The sequence below is a fragment of the Zonotrichia albicollis genome, chromosome 8 (assembly GCF_047830755.1).
Source record: "Zonotrichia albicollis isolate bZonAlb1 chromosome 8, bZonAlb1.hap1, whole genome shotgun sequence".
NCBI classification, from domain to species: Eukaryota; Metazoa; Chordata; class Aves; order Passeriformes; family Passerellidae; genus Zonotrichia; species Zonotrichia albicollis.
Genome location: NC_133826.1, coordinates 2427825 through 2454642, shown reverse-complemented (window position 1 = coordinate 2454642; position 26818 = coordinate 2427825). Strand labels below are relative to the sequence as shown.

Below are 26818 nucleotides of genomic sequence, written 5' to 3'. Positions count from 1 at the left end.
GTTTGATTCAAATCCAGGAACCACCAAGACAGAAAAAAATCCAGCTTCTCTTTTTAAGGTTGAACACAGGTACCAGCTTATTTTCTTTGAGAGGAGACATTTAGGAGCAAATATCTTTGTATCAGGTAATTTCAATTTCTGGAATGTTGCATTTCTTTTGAGAACTAGAGCTATAACAAAATTGAGCTTCTTCAAGGCTTTGTTAATGGTGATCTTCAGTGCTTCTGGAGCTCTGGGGGGCTCCTGCTTCTCTGGGGTGCTCACTTGAGCCAGGGCCTGTGTGTGAGGCCGGTGGGGACATCGTGCTGGTGGCCACAGGCACAGGCAGGGTCTGGGACAGCTGGGGGCTCACCTGGAGCAAAGGAGGCTCAGCGGGACCTTGTGGTTCTGCACAGCTCCTGACAGGAGGGGACAGGCTCTGCTCCCAGGGGACCGCATGAGGAAAAAGGGCTTCTAGGGGAGGTTTAGATTGGATCTCAAGGAAAAATTCTTGATGGAAAATGTCTGATCCTGGCACAGCTGCCCAGGGCAGTTGTGGAGTCCCCATCCCTGGAGGGATTTAAAACCCGTGTTGATGTGGCACTTGGGACATGGCTTAAAGTGTCTGAGGACTGCTGAGGAACGGCTGGACTTGAAAACCTTAAAGCCCTTACCTAAACCTAAACCATTCCACGATTCCATGGCTCGGATCGCGCAGAGCACCGGGGCTGTGCCAGGCCAGCGCACGTTCGCTGTCACCCGGGGCGGGAGCGCGGGCGGTGCCTTTAAGGGGCGGTCGCGGGGCCGGGGCGGCCGCGGTTCCCCCGCGGCTCCCGGAACTCCGCCGGCGCCGGCCATGGTGCGGATCGTGACCGTGCAGACCAAGCCCTACGGCGACCAGAAGCCGGGCACCAGCGGGCTGCGCAAGCGGGTGACGGTGTTCCAGAGCAATGCCAACTATACCGAGAACTTCATCCAGAGCATTCTGGCCACCGTGCCGCCCGCCGAGCGCCAGGACGCCACGCTCGTGGTGGGAGGCGACGGCCGCTTCTACATGAGAGACGCCATCCAGCTCATCGTGCGCATCGCCGCCGCCAACGGGGTAAGCACGGAGCGGGAGGGAGCTCTCGGTGTGAGGGAGCTCTCGGTGTGAGGTCCCTCCGTACACCGGGGTGAGCACCGGGTGCGCTCCCCGCCCGCAGCCGGCGGAAATCGCTGGCGCTCGGCGTGTCCGCGGCGTGGAAGTAACGCGGTGAGTGACAGATGGATGGGCTGGCGGGGCTGGCAGGGGGGACAGCCCGCTGTCCGGGCAGGAAAACCCCCCCGGCTGCCTCTGCCTGCCTGCGGGAGAGAGTGGACATTGGCCAGGGCGGAGGTGTGGAGCAAACACGACTTTGCTCTAATTGCTTCTTCTTCTGTGGTTGGGGTTTCCAGCTAAAACGCAAACCGGCTGTGAGGCGTTGGGAGGGGGCAGCGTTCCCTTGCACTGCACTGGAATGCGTCTGGCTGCTGGGGGATTCCTCCCTGGGGTCATCCAGCCCAAGGGAACCCCAGCAGGGAGTGTGACACTGATGGGGAGAGATGTGCTGAAGTCAAGTTTGCAAAGGGAGGCTTTCCCCCACATTTACTCTTTTCCTAAGGAAAACTATCCCCTTCTTCTGGGACACCAGCACCAGCAGCAAACATTCTTCCTCACGGACCACAAAGCAGAGAGGGGCTGAGGGTGCTGGTGCTTAGGGTACAACCTCAGAGTTACCTAGTTCAAATTCCCCGGTGCCCTGATGCCTCTAAATATCTGACTTCTTAGGAAAAAAAGTAATAATTTGTGATTGCTGCCTTCTGAGGGCATAAAGAAGCAAATAACTCATTTGGGTTCTTTTTAAGCCATGTGGAAATTTGTCTTTTGTGGTGTGTGGCAGCTGCTCAGCTCTGATTCCATAACCCAGCATCTCTTGATGCTGTGTGCACCTCTGGAAGTGATGGATAGAGCAGCCTTCCCTGGTGGCAAAACAGCAGGCACTGCTCTATTTATTTGTTCTGGGAGGGGTGGGAGTTGGAATATGCAGCATTCCTGCCCGAGTGCACACCCAGACAGGATCCCTGTGGATCCCTGAATAGGCAGAGTGGGGAACTCATTCCCTGGGATGAGCTGTTGAGTGTGTGCAGTTTTTGGGTGTTCACCGGGGCCTGGTGGGCTGTGGCAGCATTCCAGGCACTGCCCTCTCCATCATTTACACTTCAGCTCCATCCCAGCCGCAGAGGCCGGGGCTGGAGCCGTGCTGGGGGCTGATGAGGCGTTCTGGAGGGCCGGGAATGTCTCGGATCCTCCCCTGGACCGTGCAGTCCCTCACGTAGGAGCAGAGCTGAGCTCGCTGCCAGAGCTGCAGCAGCGGCTCCCAAGGGCTGCCCTTGCCGGCAGGAATTTGCCTTGGAGCATTTCATCCGAGTGCTGGCACAGAATTGGCTCTAAAGGCAGGAAATGTTGGGGAAAGGCAGGAAAAATGGGAGGTGGGGGAAGGAAACGTGTGGAAGTATATGTGGGCTGATAAATGAGCTGCAGGTAAAGCCTGGATAAGTAACCAGAGGTACACAGGGCAGAGCCACTGGAAACTTGATTACAGATATTTGCTATATTTTAGCATCTCTGGCCTTAAATAAGTGCAGGAACTGCATTGCCAAACTCAAGAGTAGCAAAACTCTCTGGTCCCAAGAAATGATGTGACTAAAACCAGAGGGTTTCTTTAGCAAATGCAAAGCACTGGTTTGAAATAAACTTTGATGTATTTTGGAGTGCTTGAGGGATGTTTGGTTAGTGGGGTTTCTCTGTAATTGCAAATATCAGTTCCCTGCTGGTTACCACAGTGTAGTTCAGTAAGTCTTTTAAAATCCTCTTTCTTCATAGTAAATATGAAGTGACTGGAAGTTCCCTGCCCTTCAAAGAGAAGGATGGACAACTTCATTCATGGTAAGAAAGTGCCCTGCAGAACAGGAACCAGCACATGGAAACTTCTTCCTGCAGCTGTGGGTTTGTCCAGGTGCTGGGGCTCAAACATCTCCTGGTGCCAGCAGCCAGGTCTGGGGGGAAACTCAGCAGCCTCAGGCTGAGAAAAGCTGAGTAATACTCAGAAAACTGCTGGAAAAGTGCATTTCTGGTCCTGAGGATGAAGAGGTGGTTGATGAATGCTTTAAAATCCTGTGGTGTTAAGATCTGGTTGAGTGGTGCTCTCCAGGCACAGGACAGACATGAGGACCACAACCAGTGATCTTTAGTTTTACAGCATAAAAGGAAAGAATGCTAAAATTAGCTTGAATTTTGTCTCCACCTGGAATGGTTAATATGGAACTAAGTATTTATTTTTAAGTTGCAACTACTCAGTTTGTAGTTATGAGATTAAGGGGTATTTATCTTATTTTAAAGTTTGCATTTCTGTGAGCAAACTGAAATTGTTTGCCATTCCCAGCTTGCATCCAGTGAAGTCTGCCAGTTTTGTTTTGGCCTGTGTGCCAGCTTTTCTTGGTATTATTCCCACATGGTGAGTCTCACTCTTAAATTCCACAAATCAGGTCCTGCTGGAGCATCACTGATCAGCAGAATTGTGGCTGTGCAATAATTTCATGTCAGAAACTGTAAATCCAGGTGTGATGCTAGAACCAGCACCAGGCTGATGCAGTGACATTGTCACCTCCCCAAATTTGCTGTGCCCTTGGTTCCTTCCTAACTGAACACTTTTCCAAAGTTTCCTAACCAGCACTTTTTCCAGCACTTTTTCAAAGCTGCCACTCTCAGGCACGTTGCTGGAAAGGTGTTTGGAGTGCCAGGCTGTGCCTTGCATGTTAAACAGTGCCTGCTTTTGTTTTATAGCTGCAGGACAAACAGGGATTTTATTAGAAATGCTGCTCTCTCCCCCAGGAAGTTTGGGTTCCTGCCTTGGCTGCTTTAACCTTGCTCTCCCCTCAGTTACCCAGAGAAACCAAGTGCTCAAACCTGTTGCATTTGTTTATCACTCTCTTTTTGGTAGCTCCCTTTTAATTTGTGCTGTTCTGCCACAGCTCCCACTGAGATCTTCCCTTTGAGGAAAAGCTTCTGGGATTCAAACCATCAAAATAAAGTGCTCATAAAGAAAGTTCTTCCAAAAAGCAGCCAGGGTGAGATGTGGTGATGCTGGATCCTCCAGGCCTCTAGGAAAAACCTCAATTTCTGACTCTTATGTTTCTGTTTTTCTCAGAGGCAGAAGGGGAAATTGAGATGTGAGGAAATAAATACCACTTGTGGCTATTTCCTGGCTGCAGATGATGTGGGTTTTAGAAGACAGCAGCCCTCACAGCCTCTTTTTACACCTTTGGCCTGTAAAGTTAATTGGCTTATATCAGTTTAGAGTGGAAGGTGATTAAGTGGTCAGGTTGTCCAGTTTCAGTGGCCCTTTGGAACTTTAAACTCTGCACTCATGGAACTGCAGCTCAGAGCAAAGAGCTAAGGTGCTTTGCAGTTAATCTCTGCAAATCCAGCAGGCAGAGCTGCAATTCATCCTACCAGGGATTTAGCTGTAATCTCCTGGGACAACGTTCTTGAGCAGACACCTGAGCTGGGGCTGGGCTGGCAGGGCAGAAATGCAGAAATGCCTTCCCCTTGTCAGGGCAAAGGCTGGGACAGGAGCTGGGCTGCAGAGCTGCTGTCCAGGGCTTATTCCAAATTTGAGCTCACCAGCATTGAGAAATGCATCCTGTCATGACCCTGAGCTGGCCAAAAATATTGATTCATGCTTCAGATGAGGAGCTGAAATGTATTTTAGAAATAAAGAGATCAGTAAGAAGTTCCCAGAATTCTGAAGTAATAAAAGTGTAACATGCACACTTATAGTGCATATTCATAGTACAAGGTGCAGAGTAACAAAATAAACAGCAGATGTGATGGGTAGAGGACAAACACAGTTGGCAGGATCATCCAGTTATCCAGGAAAACATCACTTCTTGGTTTTAAAATAAGTTTAAGTGAAAATTAGGAAATAAAGCCTCACCAGGAGCACCTGCCCTCAGAGAGGATCTGGTCTGGGTGTGGGAGATTGCATCAGGACTGGCTGAGGGCATTCTGTAGGGAAGAAATTGCTCCCTGTGAGGTTGCTGAGGCCCTGGAACAGGATTTCCATGGAAGCTGTTGCTGCCCCTGCATCCCTGGAAGTGTCCAAGGCCAGGCTGGACAGAGCATGGAGCCACCTGGGATAGTGGAAAATGTTTTTTTGGGTTCAGGTGCAGATTTCCAAGAGCACCCAGGGCCAGGGGCTCTGTCTCAGCAGGACTGAGGGAATCCTGCTGGGATCCTCCCCTTTTCCCTGGTGCAGGGCAGGACAGCAGAGATAAAATGCAGATTTGGGTGTGCTGGGAGGTGGTGTGACCATTGAACAGAAAGTTTCACAATCCTGGTGCCTGGTGAGTGCTTCCCTGGAAAGGAAAGTTCAGTCCCTGCCAGTGGGACAAACCTGGAGATGGGGATTCATTCCCAGCCCTTTTCTTTTCAGCTGTTGTGGGAACAGAACAGTCTCTTCTTTCTGGAGTGATTCATATGTGAGTACACTTGTGCTCTTGAGATGGTGCCAAATATCCTTTTTTGCCCTCTGGAATCCCTACAACAACTTCCAAACTCGGATTTTAAATTAATTCCTAATAGAAACAAAGAATTTTGCAGTGGGAGCAGCTCTCCTTGTGTGACCAATAACACACTTGCAATATATTTATTTTTTTGGGGGCTCCATTTGTCCTGGCATTACCAAATGTCACTCCCAGCAGTGGCTGCCTGCACCAGAGGCATCCTGGGCAGAAAGTGCCAGATTTTGGCAGCTGCTCAGGAGGGATTTCCAGGGCTCTTGGCACCCTCTTATGGCCGATGTGCAGGGACAGCACCAGCACTGGAGCTTTCCTGAGGGCAGGAGCAAAGGGAACGGGATTCTGCCTTAAAGGGGAGTCACAGATGAAGTGGAAAGTGGTTTTACTCCATTTGCTGCCCGGGATTTCAGGCTGGGTGTCTTGACTGAGCACTGAAAAGGAGCAGAAGGAGATGCCTGTCACCATCTTCTTGCTGTCAGAAATTCCTGCAAAGCTGGAAAAGGGAGCTTGCAGCTAAACACAGCCCCACAGAGGGGACATTGGCTTTATCTGTCCCCTGAATGGGGACAAAAACCTGGGAGAGGAAAGGAAAAGAGGAGGAGAGGGCACCCTGGACCTTGGAGAGGGCTGACCCAAGGGTGTAGCAGGTTTTACTGTTCAGTTTGACCTTTCCATGGTGGGTTCCCCCCACAATTATTTTTCTTGCTTGAATGCCTAAATATAAAATTGTAGCTTGGAGGAAGGCTGGGTTTGTGTCAGAGTGAGGAGCTGGCAGAGTCTGGCTCTAACCCTAGCCCTGGTCTCAGGCTTGAGGAAGACTCCAGGTGAAGAAGGCTCCATCTCCCAAAAGAGATGGCACAGCTCCCTCAGGGAGAGGGGATGGGTAGGGACCATGGAATCAAGGCAAAGCAAAGCTTAATGAATTTAAGCCCTCTCAGAACAGTCTTGTTTCTCTTTCTATCATTAAATTCAACAGTTAATGAATAGTTTTAACTCTGTTGTTGTGTGTGTGAAGTGCAGGACGGTAAAAGGAGAGCTGGGTTAGGAAATATCCCTGTCTGTGCCAGGCTGGCTGTGGAGAGAGGGAGATTCCCTCAGCAGCCTCCACCTGCCATGGGGAATCAGAGATGCAGGAAACAGGAGCACAAGGAAAAGCTGTTAGGGCAAACACTGGGGCTGTTTGCTGGACCAGCGAGGACACTCAGAGCCTGGTGTCAGAGGATTTTTTAGTGAGGAGCTGCCAGGAAATGGATTATGCTCTCTTTGTTTGCTGTACCAGCAGATTGTAGGGAAGCACTTCCAGCTGCAAGGCTAATTAAGCACTGGCAGGTCTTACCTGGAGAAAAACATTCCAAGAACAAGTCAGGTCAGCTTCCAGGAGGAGACCTGGTCCAGCTGTGGGGAGGGAGCAGATCACCTGAGGGGTTTGCAATGAGCACTCACCCAATCACAGAGCAAAGGACATTTCCCCAGTCCCTGCCCAGTGCAAAGGTGCTCAGCACCCACCCTGGGTGACATTTTGCACCTCTGAGTCCTCTGGCAGCTGTGTGTGATCCCCAAGCCCTGAGCAGTTCTGCTTAGGCAGTGACTGCTGATTGAATTTGTCCCAAAGAGATGTTACAGGAAAGCCCTGGGAGCCAGGGAGCACCCCAGGAGTGTGGCTGTCCTTGTCCCTGTACCTTTTATGGATGACTTAAAATTTTGATTTTAAATTTTTATTTATTGTTATATCTATATTAATAATATATAATATTTATATAATAATATAATCTTTATATTTATATAATAATATAATATATAATAATATATAATATTTATAATAATTTTATATAATATAATATTTTATTAATAGTTAATATTAGTTATTATTAGTTTATATAATAATATAATATTTATATTATATTACAATAATATATAATATACTTATTATATATTACTTATTATATTATTTTTATATTTCATTTACTAGAATGTGCTTCACTTTATGAACATAAACATTCCATGAATGACACTCCTGCCCTTAATTAGTTTGATTCCTCTGTCTGCTCCACATGCACTGAATTTCACACAATTCCCACCCTCCCTGGGCTTTTCCCTGCCAGTAAACCCAAGCACATCCCGTGTGCAGTCACAGGAGCTGCTGGGTGTCCTGTGCCCTCCTCCTGTCACTTAATGCCACGGCATTTCCCAGGGCAGCCAGAAGGCAAAGAGCTTGCTTAGGCCTTTTCCTGCCAGGGGCAATTTTGGGAGCTGGATTTTGGGTTCTGTGCCACTAGAGGGAAACCTGGCCCTTTGCATAGGAATAAGGAGAGCTGCAGGATGCTGGAATGGTGTGGGTGGATGGAACACAAAGCAGTTGTGCTGTGTATCCCAGGCAGCCTCACTGCTGGGGTAAAAGGTGTGGTCACACAAATTCTCCAGCTCCATTTCAATGTGCTGATGGATAAACCAGGATTGGGGACATGGTCAGGGTGGCCTTGGCAGGGTTGGGATTATCTGGATTATCTCAGAGGGCTTTTCCAAACTTTATGGTTCTGTGACCTTCTTTGGAAGGAAATATATCAATTATTTTAGCAATGGCAGAATCAGCACCACAGGAAGAGTCCCTGAGCACCTTCAGACCTGTCACAATTCAGCTGTGTGTACACATCTCCTTTTTGCTGCCTGTAATGGTGGGACAAACAGAATCATTTCCAAGTGTCTGTTCTTTAATTGCCCCAGTGATCTCTATAAATGGTTTCCAGCAGCTCAGGCAGAGGACTCTGAGTTTTGTTAAAGAGGCTTGGAGGAAAGGCTGATTTTAGAATCATGGAATGGTTTGGGTGGGAAGGGACCCTGAAGCCCATCCTATTCCCCCTGCCCTGGGCAGGGACACCTTCCATTATCCCAGGGTGCTCCGAGCCCTGGCCTTGGACACTGACAGGGATGGGGATTCCACCACCTTCCCTTCCTTCATTTCCCTTCCCCATGCTTGGGAAGATGAGGTTTCACAGCAGTTTCTTGGGATCTGAGTCTCTTCTGTTTGTGTCGAGGCTGTCCCACAAAGAGCAGCGTTATGGGATGCAGTTTTCCCAAACATTTGATAGTTTTTGTGCTTTTAATGTGGGTGAGACCCGCTGGGGGTGCTCGGCTGAGGCTTTGCAGCCCAAGGCTGCCCAGCTGTTCCTGCTGGGAATTCTCCCTGTGCTTCGGGGAGCCGTGGGAAGTCAGGTTTGTCAGGGCAGGAGTCGCATGAGCGAACGGGAGGTAACAGATCTGTTCCCTTCCATTTTAAGAGTGACCTTTAACTCCCCAGACTTTGCAAAATAGCTGCAGCAGGATCCTGCTGGAAGTTTGCCTCCAGAGCCCCAGCGTGCAGCCCTGCCCTGTGGAACCGGGCAAACACATCCCAGCGAGGCTGGGCTGCTCCCAGCTCCCTGCCCCGGGCAGATCCGCACGGATCGGCACTGCTGGGCTCCGTGGCATGGCCGGGAGCAGCGCCTGTGGCCACCAGGAGGTGACAGAGAGAATCCTTTACCGTGAGGGAGAGCGGCGTGGAGTTGTGCCTCCTCCTGACATTGATCCCCCGCCGCAAGTGCGAGGACGCGGCTTCGGTTACAGAAGGTGCAGGGAGCTATTTTTGGGGGCCCAACGGCTCCCCCGAACTCCTGCCTCATAGGTGGGCCATTGCTGTGTCAAGGTTGGGGGTTAATTTTGCCATATTTGGCTTTTTAAATGCCACCCGTGTGACAAAGGGCCATGGAAGACGCTCCCCTGCCTGTGGTGACGGTGCCGACCTCTCCCTACGGCGACCAGAAACCGGGAACCAGCGGCCTGAGGAAGAAGACCTTCTTCTTTGAATCCAAGCTGAACTATTTGCAGAATTTCATCCAGAGTATCTTTTTTTCCATAGACCTAAGGGATCGCCAAGGAGCCTCTCTGGTGGTTGGGGGCGATGGGAGGTACCTCAATAAGTCTGCAGTGGAACTGATTGTCCAAATGGCTGCTGCCAACGGGGTTGGTAAAAGTTAAACGGCTGAATTCCTGTGGGGTGTGGCTGAGAAATGCAGAAATCCAGCAGAAATTAGGCACTGGGAGATTGAATTTCCCCAAAATGGCTGATCAGCTGGGGAGTACAGAAATTGCTGGTTTTTCACTCTAAGTGTTGCAGTTGGGCACAGAATACATGTGGAGAAAGGAAAATAAATTCTGCTGGGGTTTGTGTGTCCTTGCTTTGTGCTTTGAAATGCCCCAAGCTGTTGGCACCTGTGGGTTTTCCAGTCTTTGCACAAGAATATAAGCCCCTGATACTGTTCAGAAATGGACTAACAGGGAGAGCCATGAGAGTGGCAAAGGAGAAGAAACAGCCATGTTCTGCCTTTCTCACCAGGTGTAAGTTGTGGCTGTGGCATAAATGCTTAGGGAGCCTTTGAAAGTTGATATGAGAGTCAGCAAGTGAGTGACAGCCTTTATAGGGAGCTCAGTTGTGCTGGAATTCTGTGTTTTGGAAGCAGAGCAAGAGGCTTGTGTGTTTGTGGTAGATCATGGTTCATGCAATGAGCTTTTGTCTTTGTTTCCTTCTGCTTTTTAAGAAGAAAAGGCACTGCAGAGCAAACTTTGTGCAAAGGGACCTGGATTTTAGGAGTTTGTTTGACATAAAACCTGACAAGGACAGTGTAATCAACAGTGAAGGGGAAAATAGGATGAGAGAATTTTATTCATTTCTCTTTAAAATCTTGTGGGGAAAAAAAAAAATTTTCAGGCATTGCAGATGAATGTCTTCCTTTGAAATCAGTGCATGGGCAGAGCAGAAGAGCTGGAAATGTGCACAGAGCCAGGTTTGGAGTGCCTGACCCCAGGACAGGTCTGCTGGTGAGGGGAGATCAGGCTCATCTCCACCAGCTCAGACTTTGCTCTCCAGCACTGGGCCCAGGCCTGCCTAAATGGGATTTAGGGCATGATTTGGGTGTTTTCCATGGATTTTTCTCCTCAGGCTGGCTCATGCTGTCAGTGCTGTGCTCAGGGTGTGGATTGCTGCCTTGGGCTGCATCTCCTGCACAGAAAGGGCTGCAAGGGTGGCCTGGGGACACTCTGGGGCTTCCATGGCCTGGAAAAGCTGTTCCCAGTGTGCAGGAGGTCCCTGTGTGCATCCTCATGGGCCTCTCAGTAAAACCAGGATGGAATTGTTTCCTGGGTGGTTTGGAAGTGCTATAATCCAAACTTGCTGCACAAAGTGGGTCTGTTTTGAGAAATCCATGAAAGGTGTTTGTCCGTCATTACAGCCTGAGATTCTCCTCATAAGAAATTCCCCAGACTCAAAAAGGATGAAGTGTGAATCATTCAGCACATTGTTACACTGAGCAAACTTCCCCAAAGGATTCAGCATTGGCTGGGTGGGGAATGGCAGCTGAAAACCTCTGGAAGCCACGGAGGACCCAAATCTCAGAGCAGCTCACATGGAGACAAGTGTTTCTGTTTCTTCCCTTCCTTCCTTGCTGTGGGAAAAACTGCAGCTCAGGTGTGCAGGGAAGGCAGGGACAGGGGATTTGATGTGTTCACCCAGCTCTCCTGCAGCTGCTGCCTGCTTTGGCAGGGAAAATCCCTTATTTCCCCTTCCTCTGCAGCATTCCTGGGGCACTGATGCACAGGGTGCTGCAGAATGGGACCCTCACAGGGAAACTGGGGAGCAGGAGGGGAAGTTTTGGAGAGGAGCTTCTGGAGGTCCTGTGAGTTCTCAGGGAAACTGAAGGAGCAAGGTTTGGAGGCTGGAATAAAGCACAGGACTTGTCTGAGAATGGGGGCAAAGCAAACCCTGCTTCAAATGAAACAGGAGGTGCAATAAATGAGTGATCAGTGTGTGGCACAGCCAGGGCCCCAGTGTGAGCTGCTGTGGGCAAGGCCCTCACTTTGGGTTTGTAAAGTGCTTTTTTCCCATTTCTGCTGTTATTTTCTGGAGGTGCAGCTCTGCCAGCAGCTGGGCTGTGACAGCTGGACCGTGCAATAACTGATGGGCAGCGAGGCTGGGGCTTAGCACCTGGCAGTGCCAGGGGTCAGGAATCACAGCCATCCCTGCCCTTGGCTCAGCACCCACCACAGCCTGGCAATGCTGCTCTTGATTGCTGCTCCAGCTTGGGATTGAATGAAATCCCTCCTCTTTCCCCAGCCTGTTCTGGGTCTGACCCTCTCAGCTGGTGCACAGGGGTCTGGTGTGGTTTTAAATCCTGTCACCTCCTCTGGGGCTGTGGGGAGGAGCGTGTTCTTCCAGGGAATTCTGCACCTCCTGGTTCATTGCCTGGACTCTGAAGGTGCTGCACTGCTCAGCACATTGCTCTGGATCCAACCTCAGAGGTATCCCTGGATTTATGGGAAGGAGGAATAATCTGCAGCTGCTCCCAGGATGTTCAAGTTTTGTGTTCTTTTGGCTTCTCTCTGCCCCACTGTGTGTTTTGAAGGCAGATTTCAAGACCACAGCCAGAGGGAATGCTGTTTTTGTGGTGTTTAATGGCAGCCCTTCAGTGCATCCACGTGCAGCATTCATGGAGGAAACTGCTCCAACAGAGCGGGGTCGGATGCACCATGGGGAGCTTGGGCAGGAGCAGGGCTGTGCTTTACCTGTTGGCAGAGTCTGGGCTGAGTGGGAAATAGTGAAGGTGAGAAGACTTTCAGAGAGCTGTGAAAGCAGGCCTCAGAAACAGAGCAGAGAACTAGCTGAAAGTAGAAAAGTTACAATAGTACAGCAAGCAAGGACATGAAACGATATTTTGAGTTTTAGGCTCGGTTAAGATAGACCTTAAGGCTGCAGAAAAATATGCCTAGCAAGACAGTAGAAGGTTTTAAGCTTAATATTGGACTATTGTGGGTTGTTAATAGAAAACATAAAAACAAACATTGTGTGAAGCAGGTGAATGTGTGCTTTAAGTGATTGGCTGGAACAATTATCTGTAAGCTTTAACAACGTGCTGTTGACTAGAAAGTTTTCAAAATGCTCTATACCAAAGAAATCTTTGGTAGGACTGCTGGCAGGACATGAGCTCTTGCATCTTCCCATTGTCTCAACCATGCAATGAGGCTGATACCTCAGTAAAGCTCAAGGAATGTGTCCCAGCAGTCCCATCCTGTTTGTGCAAACCCCCAACACCGTTAGTGCAACGGGCCAGAACTGGGCAATAAGTTATGTAAATGAGCAGAAGGCTGATTAATTTTCTTTGTTATGAAACCCACTGCTTCTTTATACCCTGTTTTGCTACATGTGGACTTGATTGGTCCTTTGATGAAAATACCATCACCATTGGTTAATTAATTGGTAACCGGATCTCCAGAACACATTCCTCATGAACTTGATTGGTCCTTTAGTTAAAACACCATCACCAGTGGTTAATTAATTGGTAAACAAATCTCCAGAACACATTCCTCATGGACTTGATTGGTCCTTTAATTAAAACACCATCACCATTGGTTAATTAATTGGTAAACAAATCTCCAGAACACATTCCTCATGGACTTGATTGGTCCTTTAGTTAAAACACCATCACCATTGGTTAATTAATTGGTAACCAGATCTCCAGAACACATTCCACATGGACTTGATTGGTCTATTAGTTAAAACACCATCACCATTGGTTAATTAATTGGTAAACAAATCTCCAGAACACATTCCTCATGGACTTGATCGGTCCCTTAATTAAAACACCATCACCATTGGTTAATTAATTGGTAACCGGATCTCCAGAACACATTCCACGCGTTCACAGCAGCAGGTGCAGCAGGAGGAAATGATGGCAGGTCTGCTCATTGAAGTTCAAAGGTGTGAGTTCAGAGATGTGTAGACTTCGATTGTAATGAAGCCAAGAAATGGAAAGGCAGAGAAGAAAATTGACTCAATAAATTATCCAAGTACTTATACACTGGTTGATGACAGCAACTCTGAAATAAATATTAAAAAGTCAAATGGGCAGTTAATTGCTAAGAAGGAAAGAGGCTCCCGGAGTGAGAAGGCAAAGATATTATCCAGAGCATTTGACAGAGGTTGCAGAGAAGGGCATATGTGGCCCGAAGTTTAGAGTCCGGCTAGCTGAGGGCGAAAGGCCGACGCCCCTCTGCAATTCCTGGCCAGCGCCCTTCGGCGTCTGAGGGCCTCGGGCTGTGCTGGCTGCGGACTGGCTCACACCGCTGGTATAGGGGAGGAACGGAGCTGACCATTTCCCGGGGGTTAAACATCGGTTTATTGAAGGTGTTGCGGGATCCAAACGCGGGGAAACCAGCCGGGAAAAAGTTTTTTCATAGGGGGTGAAACAGGATTATAAAGGAGGGGGGTGGGTACAGGCGGAACCAATCGGGAAAGGTGAGGGGATGAACTTCACAGAACTGACACTCCATGGAGACCAATAATCAAAAGGTAAAGGAGGTGTCCTGGGACCCCAGCCAGCCACCATCTCCAGAGAGGAGAAGGTTCTCGAAACCTGGGAGGAGAAAGGGGGTGATTGACTGGACCTAGGGAGGAAACAACTTTCACTTATAAGGGAAACCAGGGGAGGAGCAATTACACATCGGCAACTATGAATAGCGGTTACTATAGCAACTTAGCTGACAGGCTAGCACTGGCGGGAAAAACTGGGGGAACGAAACCATTTTACACCTAATAGGGGAGAACAATACATAAATTGGGGGAATAACACAAGAAACTTAACAACACACTACAACAAGAGGTGAGATGGGAAGGTCCTTTCACATGTCTGAACCGAGGTATACAAAGGTAGCAACAGAAAAGAGATTCTGCTATTGATGATAAGAGTTGTTCCTCATTCTTTGCCCTGCTGCTCTGGATGCCTGGGGCAGTGCCCGTGTCTCCCTGTGCCACAGAGCTGCAGCCCCAGGAGCAGCAGCGTGGGCTGGGCTTTCCCTGCAGCTGCGTGTGCTCCTCCCGCAGATCGGGCGCCTGGTGATCGGCCAGCACGGGATCCTGTCCACGCCGGCCGTGTCCTGCCTCATCCGCAAGATCAAGGCCATCGGGGGCATCATCCTCACGGCCAGCCACAACCCCGGCGGGCCCAGCGGCGACTTCGGCATCAAGTTCAACATTGCCAACGGAGGTCAGGCCTGTCCCTGCTGCCTGCTGCTCGCTGCTGCTGTTATTGCTCATTTCTCGTGTCCCTCTGTGTGATTAAATGTCGCAGTCGAGGCGGTCCCCACGTAAAGCTGAGACCACAAGCAGTCTCAGTTGGTAACACTTGGCAACAGTTTATGAATGAAAATGGCTGATCTTTTATACACTTTGCAATTGTTTACCTTCTTCTACCTTAGCTATTGGCCACAATAATTCAATATCATGCCATTGGTGAAAAGTTACTCTGACTCCACCTAACTTTCTAAAAACGCTTCATCCAGCTGCAGAATGCTCTTATCTTCCTTCTCTCGATCTCCTTGGTTACAGCCTTGGAGAAAGCTCCTTATCAGCTTCTTCTTCTTCTTACTTCTCGCTCCTTTAGCTACCAGGCCCGCTGCTAGCCCCTTCCACAATTAAACCCTTGCCTGGCCCACATGTGGGGTAACTGAGAGCTGTTAAAAACTTTTATTCCATTTTCAATCTCATGGGAAGGGTGAGACAATACAGGTGTTATAATTCACACCATCACAATCAGAAGCAAACCATTCCCTAATTACAATACTCTATAAGTATCTCTTGGCCTATCAGCTTTTGTCACACCATTGTAAATGCCTTAAAGCCAATCATCCAAAATTACTCTTCATGGGTCCTACTACAATGCATCTTTCATAATTCAATTTCTCTAAAGTACCTAGTCTTATTTGCAAGGCGACCCTTTGAAATTTGTTTCCAGTTTAATTTCTCTCTCAGCAATTCTAAGTCATTTGCCATCTCCATGGCATTTCTTGTCTCAAGGTTTGCATATAGATGCACACTGTGTGAGCCTTCTGCCAGGCTTTGAGAATTCCCTACAAATCCATTTCCCACACCACCTGAGAATCCACATTTCTGTTCACATCCCAGGAATCAGCGCCCTGAGCAGTGCTTTCCCCAATGGAGCCAGTGATGCTCTGCTCCCCTCATTCCCTGGTGTTCCTCTCCATTCCCAGCCCAGGTCCTTGATGCATTCCTCAAATTCAGTCCTCTTGCAGTTGGATTCTTTAACATCTTCCCTTTGCCCATTTCACTTTGCAGGTCCTGCTCCTGAAGCCATCACAGATAAAATTTTCCAAATCAGCAAGAAAATCGAGGAGTATGCAATCTGCCCAGACCTGCAGGTGGACTTGGGCACCATTGGGAAGCAGCAGTTTGACTTGGAGAACAAATTTAAGCCATTTACAGGTAAACAAATGTTCTTCCTCTTGGCAAGGGTGAGGAACTGGGGTGTTTCTGTGGCCATTCTGACCTCTCCTTCTCACCTGTTGCATAATCACGTGAGGACATTCCTCCTGGCATTTATTTATTTATTGATTTTGATTGATATAATTTTCTGTCCTACAGAAGTTTTTCTACTTCAGTAGCAAAACCTTGATCCATCAAACTTCCCTAAAATCAAAGGCTGTTTTTTCTGCAAGGCAGACATGTACTTGAAAACAGAAAAATGCAGTTACAGTGCATTTTCCTAATTAAAATTGCAGACTTTAATCTTTCAACTGATTTTTTTCCATGGTTTCACATATAAAAGTTGTCACTGTGAGTGGGAAAGCTGTTACATTTCACATGTGACTTTTCTCAGTCAACACTAAAATATGAAAATAAATTTAAAAAATACTTAAAAATACTGCAAGTATTTTTTTACCATCTCCTGGTGCTTGTAATTAACAAAGTTAAAAGATGATAAAAGTTGGTATTTCTCTCAGTCTCCATTTCTTTATAGTGGGATTTTTATGCTGTATTTTGTTTTTATGTTGGCTGCAAAGGTGCAACTTTTTGAACGATGAAGTTCACACTTCCCATTGACTTTGGTGGAAATTAAAGATCTGATTTTATATACATATTTATATACATATTTTACATTTTATATACATATTTTTAAATTTAAGTGAAGTGGGACTGATCCCTTTTGAAAGAAGTCCAGGGAATCTTAAGTGGGAACAGAGTTTGATTTTCTAGGTCCACTTGTGACCTGATTAGCTGTGAGAGCCTGTAATTAAATTGCTCATTTAGCCCCATTATTGCTGTCCCTATTCTGGGATGTTCAAGGGCTTTGTTCTGGGCTGGGCCCTCAGCCCTCAGCAGAGCTTGGCTGTCACAATTCCAGGCTGTGAGAGTTGATCCCTGTCTGCTTCTCGTTCCCAGTGGAAATTGTGGACTCTGTGGAAGCCTATGCCAGCATGCTGAGGAACATCTTTGACTTCAGTGCCTTGAAGGAGCTGCTCTCAGGGAAGAACCAGCTCAAGATCCGCATTGATGCCATGCACGGGGGTAAAAGGGCTGGGATTGGGGCACTGTGGGGTCAGGGGTCCTTGGGGATTTGTCACCCACTCCATTCAGGAATTTATATGGCAGGTTTGGGGTTTGGTTTGTAGCCCACTGGATTTTTCTTTTTGGGAGCAAACTTTTTGTCTTGTGTTATTTTCTCTTGTCAAGTGTTATGTTTTGTGAATGGGATGAGCTGGTCTTTAAGGTCCTTTCCAACCCAAAGCATTCTAGCATTCTGTGAAATGTTTTATGTAATTCTGAAATGGTTTGGGCTGGGAGGGGACCTTAAAGCTCATCCAGTTCCACCCCTGCCATGGGCAGGGACACCTTCCACTGTCCCAGGCTGCCCCAGGCCCTGTCCAGCCTGGCCTGGGATGGATTTTGATGTGAGCTCCAAAACCACAAAGCACCCAAGGTGACCCAGCCTGAGCAGCCTGAGGTGGGTGGTGCCGAGCTGCCTGGGGGCTGAGCCAGCTCTTCCCTCTCTGTTTTGCTGAGACAGTTGTGGGCCCTTACGTGAAGAAGATCCTGTGTGAGGAGCTGGGAGCCCCAGCAAATTCAGCTGTGAACTGCACCCCCCTGGAGGACTTTGGGGGCCACCACCCTGACCCCAACCTGACCTACGCTGCTGACCTGGTGCAGACCATGAAGACAGGGGAGTATGACTTTGGAGCTGCCTTTGATGGAGATGGGGTAAAGGAGTGCTCAGAGTTCCCCTTCCTTCCCTCTAACCACCTCTGGGGGCTGAGGAGCACCTTTCCTCTGCCTCTTTCTAATCATGACTGAAGTGAACCACCACAGAAATAGCTGGATACTGTATCAATAATCCCAAACTGCATTTAAATGACTTTAAACCTGTGAAAAATCAGCAGGAAGGCGAAACACCGTGGAGGTGCTGCCGTGTTATTGAAGATGGAGGGAGACGACCCACCTTGCGTTGGTCAGCCATCGACTCCACTTTATTCATCAATCAGGCACCTTTTATAACAGTGTTAATTCACTTCATGCATATTGCAAAATCTGAGCTCACAATAGGTCAGAGATAACATACCAACCCCTCCTTATGTTTCCAATACCAAGATTTGGGTTCTCAAAATTATTCTTGCTTTCCTAAAACAGCCAAAGATAGAACATCCACTTGTTATGAGAAAGCTGCCTGAGAACTCTGATGTGCAAGGCTCTCAAGGCCTTCATGTTTGTCACCTTTAGTTGTAATTAAAAATAACCTGAGAACCTCTGCTGTTCACAGAAGCAGGCTGTGAGAACCTGCTCCTCACAGCTGCCTTCTAGGCCATCCCTGAAAAAATCTCCAACACTGTGTAACTTCTTCAAAGCTCGGTGGTTATTTCAGAAAATCTCTGGGGACTGCTGGGTTTATGGGCAGGGCAGGGGGCTGAGCTGTGCCTGTGCTGTCTCCCCCAGGACAGGAACATGATTTTGGGCAAGCACGGCTTCTTTGTCAACCCCTCCGACTCGGTGGCCGTCATCGCCGCCAACATCTTCAGCATCCCCTACTTCCAGCAGACCGGGGTGCGCGGCCTGGCCCGCAGCATGCCCACCAGCGGGGCCCTGGACAGGTAACAGCAACCTCTGTGGGCAGAGAGCCCTGCCAGGGCACGGTGTGCCCACCAGCGGGGCCCTGGACAGGTAACAGCCACCCTCTGTGGGCAGAGATCCCTGCCAGGGCACGGTGTGCCCACCAGCGGGGCCCTGGACAGGTAACAACAACCCTCTGTGGGCAGAGATCCCTGCCAGGGCATGGTGTGCCCATCAGTGGGGCCCTGGACAGGTAACAGCAACCTCTGTGGGCAGAGATCCCTGCCAGGGCATGGTGTGCCCACCAGCGGGGCCCTGGACAGGTAACAGCCACCCTCTGTGGGCAGAGATCCCTGCCAGGGCATGGTGTGCCCACCAGCGGGGCCCTGGACAGGTAACAGCAACCCCTCTGTGGGCAGGGAGCCCTGCCAGGGCATGGTGTGCCCACCGGCGGGGCCCTGAATAGGTAACAGCAACCTCTGTGGGCAGAGATCCCTGCCAGGGCATGGTGTGCCCACCAGCGGGGCCCTGGACAGGTAACAGCAACCTCTGTGGGCAGAGATCCCTGCCAGGGCACGGTGTGCCCACCAGCGGGGCCCTGGACAGGTAAAACCCCTCCCTGTTGGCAGGGAGCCCTGCCAGGGCATGCTGTGCCCCTTTCCTGTGGTTCCACCCTGACCTGTCCTGTGTTTTTGCTGTGGTCAGGAGTGCAGCAGTGCCAGGGCAGCAGTGAGGTTTGATGGGTTAAGCCCTGCCTGGGGACATGGCAGAGCTGGGCTGAGCTCTGGGCTGAGCCCAAATAAATGACTCTGCCAACCCTTCTTTCCCTTAAATTTGGTAGTGATGCTTTCTTGGTGAAATGCTTTAAGATCTGCAACCTAAAATCGCTGTGAAGAGCTGTGTGTTTTTGTCTGTTCTGTAAATGCACATCCCACCCATCTCCCAGATATCACACTGGGATTGTTCTAAATACAGGGATTGTTCCAAAGCTGTGGCATCCCCTGCCCTCAGTGGCACCCCAGCAGAGCTGCTGATCCCATTTCCCCTGAGACTCCAGGGATGTAACTTGGCCTTCTTACCTTGGCAGGGTGGCCCAGGCCACAAAGATTGCTTTGTATGAGACTCCAACGGGCTGGAAGTTCTTTGGGAACTTGATGGATGCCAACAAACTGTCTCTGTGTGGAGAGGAAAGCTTTGGGACTGGTAAGTCAGCATTCCCAGTATCACCCATGATGGTGGTGTTCCTCCTCTTAGTTGTTTATTCTTTAGAGCTTGGGATTTATCTTTCATCTGCAGTTGTTCATACCTGTGAAATATTAAAATATAAAAAAGGCTTGGAGGAATTGGTGTGGAGATGAACACAATGCTAAAGGATTTGTGAGGTTGGAGCTCCTCCTCCTCCAGGAAGGCACATGGAGGTGGAGGTTTGGGGGCCTCTTTAGCAGCCCGGTCACTGAGTCTGTGGGGACTCAATGCAATGCTAAATGTATTTTTCAACTCTTGGTGGCCAGGAAAACCTTCTCAATGTTTTCATTTCTGGAAAGAAATACGGTTTGGAGCACGGAGTTTTATTAGGGAAGGTTTCAGGTCACTATTAAATCTCTGAGCTTAATAGGGCCCTCATTTTCCTGTTCTGAAAACAAGGTATGATTTATAAAGTTTAAATTAACACTCGCCTTTGAACAGTCGAAGTGAGTTATTGAGTCACTGAGAAACCAAGTGAACATCACAGGGAGTTTCCTGGGGGTGTGCAGGGGGGTGGATGGGGGCAGGATTTGCTCCAGGTCAGAGCAGGGTGCTGCTCTGGATATTCCCAGGAGGTCTCTGCATGCCCTGAGCCCTCCCTGGCATCTCCCCTGTGCTTTCGTGTCCTGCCTGTGGAAACGGGACCTTCCCTGAATCTGCACAAAGGCTGAGTGTGCTTTATCTGCTCTGAACTCTCCCTGAGATGTTGTTTCTCCTGTTCTCTGGTGGGATATGCAGGGCACAAGGTCCTGAGGGAATTTCTCAGCTCAGACCTTGTGTGTTTCCATACCATCACCCCAGAAAAACCTTCTAGCTTGTGTTTGGGTGCCTTAAACCCCCAAATTCCTGGAGTGCAGTGTTTTGTGGGCTGGGATGCACAGCTTGACAGGAGAGGATTAGCCCAGCTTTCCTGGGGCTGAGGGAATGGAATCACAGCTCTGGGGGGCTGAGCAGTCTCCAGGGACAATATTTTTACAGTCAGATCTTACTCTGATATGTGAGGCTGGGATTTGGCTGTGGGTTGGAAGAAAAGGTGAATTTCAGAGAACCTGGTATCTCTGTAAGGAAATCTTGAAGTAACTAATGAGTAAAGAAAGATTCTGGAGCTTTGCCCTGAGTGATTTCAGCATGTGCTGAGTTTATATCCTGGACCTTGGCTAATGAGAGGGCACTGGTGCTTCAGGAGGTAAATAAAACCAAATTCCTGGAGCTGCTGATAGGAGATGATCTCAAATGAGCAGCTCCCCAAAACTGTTTCCACCTTTGTAAGAGCAACAAGCTCAGTTTCTGTCCATCCCTAAGGGTCTGCCTCCCAAATCAAAGGGATTCCAGTCTGAGAGAGGTTTGGGATTTTGGCCAGGCAGCAGCACATCCAGGTGGTGGGAGCTGAAGGAATTTGGGGGAACAGATTGGGAAAGGGCCCAGGAGAGTTGGACTCCCCTAAAATGCAAAGGGGTTTGCCCATGTGGCCAATGCAGTCAGGAAGGAGAAAGGAGGGGAAAGGGGTGAGGAGGGTTGGTTGATAGGGAGTTAATGAGGAGTTGTTTGGAGCTGGACTGAATGGGAGTGCTGAAAGGGAGAGAGGTGAAAGAGCAGCCCAAAGACCCAGTAAAAATTGAAACAAACTGTGGGGCAGTGGGACTGGAGTGCAGCAGCAATTAGAGTAATGCGACATGACAGAATTCCTGCTTGCTTCCCTGGGTATTTTATTCCAGCTATAAGCTGATACATCACATGGGACTGGTGTTTATTTAGCATTCCTCTGCATCACCTCTGCCCAGCTCTCTCCACCCTGAGGGACCGTGGGGATAATTTATGGCCACAACAGTGGGATTTGTGCACCACGTAACCCCTGCCCTGCCCCAGCCCTTTCCCAGAGCATTCCCACTCTGGCACTCCTTCAGAGGGTGCCATGGCAGCTCTGCAGTGCTCCTGGCATTTCTTTAATACCTGTTTGGAGGTTTTCCAGAGCGGGAAGGGGAAAACTTTGCATCTGTGGGGCACAGGGTGGAGCTGGCTTGCCAGAGGCACCGAGTGTGGGCTGGGTGTGCTCTGGGCCATCTGATCCCATTTCATCTGGGGGCTGTGTAAGGTCCAGCCCCTCTCAGGTTTCCCAAGGGATCAGTGCTGTGTGATCCCACTGCTCTCCCAGGGCAAGGCTGGGCTGCCTCTGGCTGCTTCCTGCTCTCCTTGCAGTGCCAGCTTTGGGGGAATCCACAGAGACAAACTGAGGCAGCAAATTACACCTGAACACGAGGAGGAGCTTCCTCACTGTGTGGGACAGATCACCCAGAGAGGTGTGGAGCCTCCCTCACTGGAGACATCAAAAATCTGGCTGCAACCTGGGCTCAGGGATGGCCCTGCTGGAGCAGGGAGGTTGGACCAGGTGCCCCACAGGTCCCTTCCAACCTGATCCACTCTGTGAATCCTCCTTTAGCCAAGGGAGGGGCTTTTGCAGCCCCCAGTGAGAGCAGGCTGGAGGCTCTCCTGCTCTCTGCAGGTGGATGGAGCCTGTCCTTGCCCTGCTGCTGCTCCTCACCCTGTTCTGGGCTGATTCTGGGGTTGTTGGGGTTTGGTTCCTCAGGAGGGCTGATGTCCCCTTGGTGCTGGGCCAGGAGATGACCCCAGGGTGCTCCTTGGCAGGCAGGACACAACAGCTGCTGAGGAGTTGATGTTCTTGTTGATGCTCTCCCTCCCAAGCTGCTCCTTTGCATTTGCCTTTTGTTTTTTATTTGATGCCTTTTTTTTACTGTGCATTCTCTGTTACTTCCTTGGAACAGAGTTAAGGATGTGTGAACAATGAGTGTGTGTGTTAAAAGATGCTGAGTGTTTTACTTGGGCCAGAGCTGGAGCAGATGAGATTCAGACCCATTTAAATGACCCAGCAGGGCTGGAGCTCTGGAAATATTCCCATTTGTGAGCTGTGCAGGGGGATGGGGAGAGGAGACGAGGTGGGGCTGTGGTGTGAGGAGTGGGAATTGGGAGTTGTGTCTGTGCTGTGGCTCCCCCAGGCTCCGACCACATCCGGGAGAAGGACGGGCTGTGGGCAGTGCTGGCCTGGCTCTCCATCCTGGCCGCCCGCAAGCAGAGCGTGGAGGACATCATGAAGGACCACTGGCAGAAGTATGGCAGGAACTTCTTCACCAGGTGGGCAGCGTGCTCCTGACACCTCCCATTCCCTGCCCTGTGGCAGAGCAGAGCCCTGGTGGCACAGCTGTGTCACCATCAGGCTGTTCCTGTGGCGTTCCACTCCCCAAACACTTGGCATTCACCATAACCCTTTGTGGTGTCCAGCTTTGGATTGTTGCTCCAGATGTAAACCTGCTACCAAAGTCTGGACATTTCATAAATGCAAAGCACCTTTTTTTTCTTTTAATTGAGATTTTTCCTCCAAGAGTCATTTTTGCCATGGTATCAATATTCTTGAGACCCCACGTCACAAGTTAATTTGTGATATCTTCAGTGACAGCAGTGTCTCACAGAATGCATGCCCAGCCCCATTTATTTACCTGCCCCATGGCTGTTATTTACCTGGTTGAGTTCCTCTCCAGCCCCCAAATACTCAAATTAAAGCTGCAGTAGACATGGGAGATGGCAAGGGAAGGAATGAGAACCAGCCTGCACACAAGCAGAGGTGGGAACACTGTGAAAGCATTAGGCAGAAATCTTTCAGCTTGGAAGATCTACATGAAAATTCCGTCTCAAATTGCCAAGTGAAAGAACTTGTCTCTCCTTTTTTTTTTTTTCTTTTTTCTCCCCAACTCACCAAAAAGCCAGCACACATCTGAGGCATGGAAACCTGGGGGAAAATGCCAAAGTCTAGGATAAAGAGGCAGCCTTTTAGCACTGAGGTATGTGTGCACAGCAGGCTGAGTGCAGGGCAGGCAGCAAACAGAGCAGCACAAATCCCACTGCCAGTGGGAACACAGACTCTGGGATCCTGGAGTGGGCTCCAGGCACTCTCTGCTGCCTCTCTGCCCGGGCAGGGGCATCAAAGCTGGCACTGGATGATTTCCTGCTGCAGTCACAGCTGCAGTTTGCTGGGGGGATGCACTGAGGGTGTTCACAGTAACCACGAGGGAGCTGGGGGCACAACTGCAGGAAATTCTTGGCAGGCAGTTGGATCTTGGCCCTGGCCCTCGGTCTGTGATACTCAGTGTGAGGCAGCACTTTGTGCTTTCATCTCCTGGCACCAAATGCCTGTGAAATGCTGTGCTGCATCCCCAGGATCTGTGTGGTTATGGTGTAGTGCTGCACATGGATCCTCCTCTCTTTCCATAGAATCCCACACTGGGCTGGGATGGGAAGCACCTTAATGCTCATCCAGTGCCATGGCTGGACACCTTCCACTATCCCATGTTGTTTCAAGCCCTGTCCAACCTGGCCTTGGACACTGCCAGGGATCCAGGGACAGCTTCTCTGGGCAATGTGTTCTGGTGCTTGGATGGGAGCAGAGAACACCCCCAGAGCTCGAGAAGGGCATCCCACACCATCCCAACTCATTGCATCCTCCCTCCCTAATCCCTGCGTGTGGTGCTGGTGCAGGTACGACTACGAGGAGGTGGATGCAGATGCTGCCAACAAAATGATGAAGGATTTGGAGGCGGTGATGTTCGAGCGCTCCTTCGTGGGGAAGCAGCTGTCGAGTGGGGACAAGGTGTACACGGTGGAGAAAGCTGACAACTTTGAGTACAACGACCCCGTGGATGGCAGCGTCTCCAGGAACCAGGTGGGCACAGCCTGGCCTGAACTGGGACTGTTTTCTCCATGTCCTTTGCCAGAGCAGTGCCTGGGAATGCTGTGCCTGGCACCTGGCTCTTGTGTCAGGTTCTGCAGTGTGGGGTAGGATGGGCATTAATCCCTCTGGGAGTGGGGAGAGGGGAGCACAGGAGCTTTCTGTGGCTCCCTGAGGAGGAGGGATGGTGCAGGTGTGGCACAGCCATGCTGGGTGATGCTTGTGAAGGCTGACCTAGAACAGAGGCTAGGCAGAGTTAAAGAATAAAGCAGGGATTTGTTAAAAGGACAAATGGATACACCAGCTGCTCTGGGCCCACCATCATCACATAGAGCCAGCCTGTGCTGCAGTGAGCACTGGGGCAGCCCAGCCCCTTCCTCTGGCAAACTGTCACTAAAAGAGGAATATTGATTTTATCCCTGTATTTAAGAACACTGTTTTGCTGCTAAGGATAGCCAATAAACCCCAAGAGCCCAGCCAGGGCTGCACCCAAGATGAACCAAAATGGCCCCAAAATGCACGAGGGGCACGGGCTCTGTCCCTGGGATCAGTTCTGCTCCATTTGCACCTTGCAGTTCATTGTCCAATTCCAGCTTTAGGTTATTAAGTCCCATCTTTGTTTTTCTGTCTTGATTCTGTTGTTGTTTGTGCTCTGGGCTGAGATTTGGATCATTTGTCCTTGGTGCCCAGCTGGAGCAGGAATTGTTTTGTCTCCCTGCTCTGTGCACAGAGCTCACCACCCCCTAACACAAATCTCAGAATTGCACACTGAAGCAGCTCAGAATCTGAAACATATAAAAGCCAAACCTGAGGCACCGTGGGGATCATGGAACAGCCCTTGGCCACCCATGGTCCCAGGGCTGAGAGCTTCCCTCCCTCCGTGTCCCGGGCAGGGTCTGAGGCTCATCTTCTCCGACGGCTCCCGCATCATCTTCCGGCTGAGCGGCACCGGCAGCGCGGGGGCCACCGTGCGCCTCTACATCGACAGCTACGAGAAGGATGCTCAGAAAATCAACCAAGACCCACAGGTGGGTGCTGCACCTCCCCTCATGCCACTGCTGCCTGCCTGAGTCAGCCCTTTCTAAGCCCTGTTTTGCTTAATTCTGTTTGGAGGTAACAGGAATTTTGAGAGCCTGAGGTTTGTATCTTTCATGCCAGTATCAATAGGATTATTTTAAAAAGCTCAGTGTGGAGCAAGTATTCCTGAGAATCCCTCACAGCTGCCTCTGCCACAGCACAGTTTTCCTGTCTGTGTTACCCCTGTGCTGCTTTAAAAAAATCAGTGGGTCACAGGATGCAGCTGTGCCTAAGGTGAGATGCCCTGTTCTGCACTGAGTTCAGTAAATGTTTTGCAACATCATTTACAAATGCTGCTGAGCTCTTGTGGGCACTGCAGGAAAAGAATCCTCCTCTTGTGTTTAGGTTTAGCCTGGATATCAGGGAAGGGATTTTCACCCAGAAGATGGCTGGGCCCTGCCCAGGCTCTCAGGGAATGGGCACAGTCCCAGGGCTGCCAGAGCTCCAGGAGTGTTTGGACAATGCTCCCAGGGACAGGGTGGGATTGTTGGGGTGTCTGTGCAGGGCCAGCAGCTGGACTCCATGATCCTTGGAGATCCTTCCAACTCAGGATAGTCTCTGATTCTGTACTCCCCAGCGAACACTCTGTGGGCTCTTTGTGCCTAACTCACTGTGCCATAATTGACAGAAAGACCGAAAATCCCCCATGCCCAAAGCAGCCTCTGGTTGGGAGAGCTGAGCTTTGGGGTGTCCCAGCCTGGCCTGGGTGCTGAGGGATGCAGTGTGGGAAGGCTGCACAGTTGTGTGTGCAGCTCTGCAGTTCTGAGGCCTCTCTTTGCTCCCTGCAGGTGATGCTGGCACCCCTCATTTCCATTGCACTGAAACTTTCCCAGCTCCACGAGAGGACCGGCCGCTCGGGGCCCACCGTCATCACCTAGAGCTGCAGCGAGCACTGGGGGAGGCAGCCCAGCCCCTCCCCGGCAGATTGGCACTAAAAGAGGAATATTGATTTCATCCCTGTATTTAAGAACACTGTTTTGCTGCTAAGGATAGCCAATAAACCCCAGCCCTCAGCACCCCTTGTCCCCTTTGCTGCCTCTCTTTGTCCCCAGCGCTGCTGGAGGTTGGGTGTGCTGCTCCTTACACAACTTTTGGGGCAGCACGTGGGCTCCTGGCTTTTCCTTAAACAAATAGAAATAACAGAGACACCAAATTCTTCAGTAATTCACAGGCTTTTTTTGCTATCTTGGAAACTTTCCTGGGAAAGGAGCAGAAATACTTTATCCCAGTTTGGATGAGCTTGTTTGTTGAATGGGGACAGTAAG

General features: G+C 49.9%; 1 protein-coding gene across 2 annotated transcripts; it reads left to right on the top strand.

Moving 5' to 3' along the window:
- Positions 1-769: 769 nt before the first annotated feature.
- Positions 770-26569, top strand: PGM1 (phosphoglucomutase 1). 2 transcript variants are annotated; one of them, XM_074545630.1, is made up of 11 exons: positions 770-1081; positions 14483-14645; positions 15734-15880; positions 16838-16963; positions 17463-17653; positions 18383-18537; positions 19584-19699; positions 22753-22888; positions 24287-24470; positions 25370-25504; positions 26342-26569. In XM_074545630.1, the coding sequence occupies exons 1-11, from the start codon at positions 836-838 to the stop codon at positions 26429-26431; spliced, it is 1689 nt and encodes a 562-aa protein (XP_074401731.1). In that variant the 5' UTR covers positions 770-835; the 3' UTR covers positions 26432-26569. The 2 variants fall into 2 exon arrangements, with proteins under 2 accessions (XP_074401731.1, XP_074401733.1); XM_074545632.1 differs by lacking the exon at positions 770-1081 and adding an exon at positions 9228-9573.
- Positions 26570-26818: the final 249 nt, after the last annotated feature.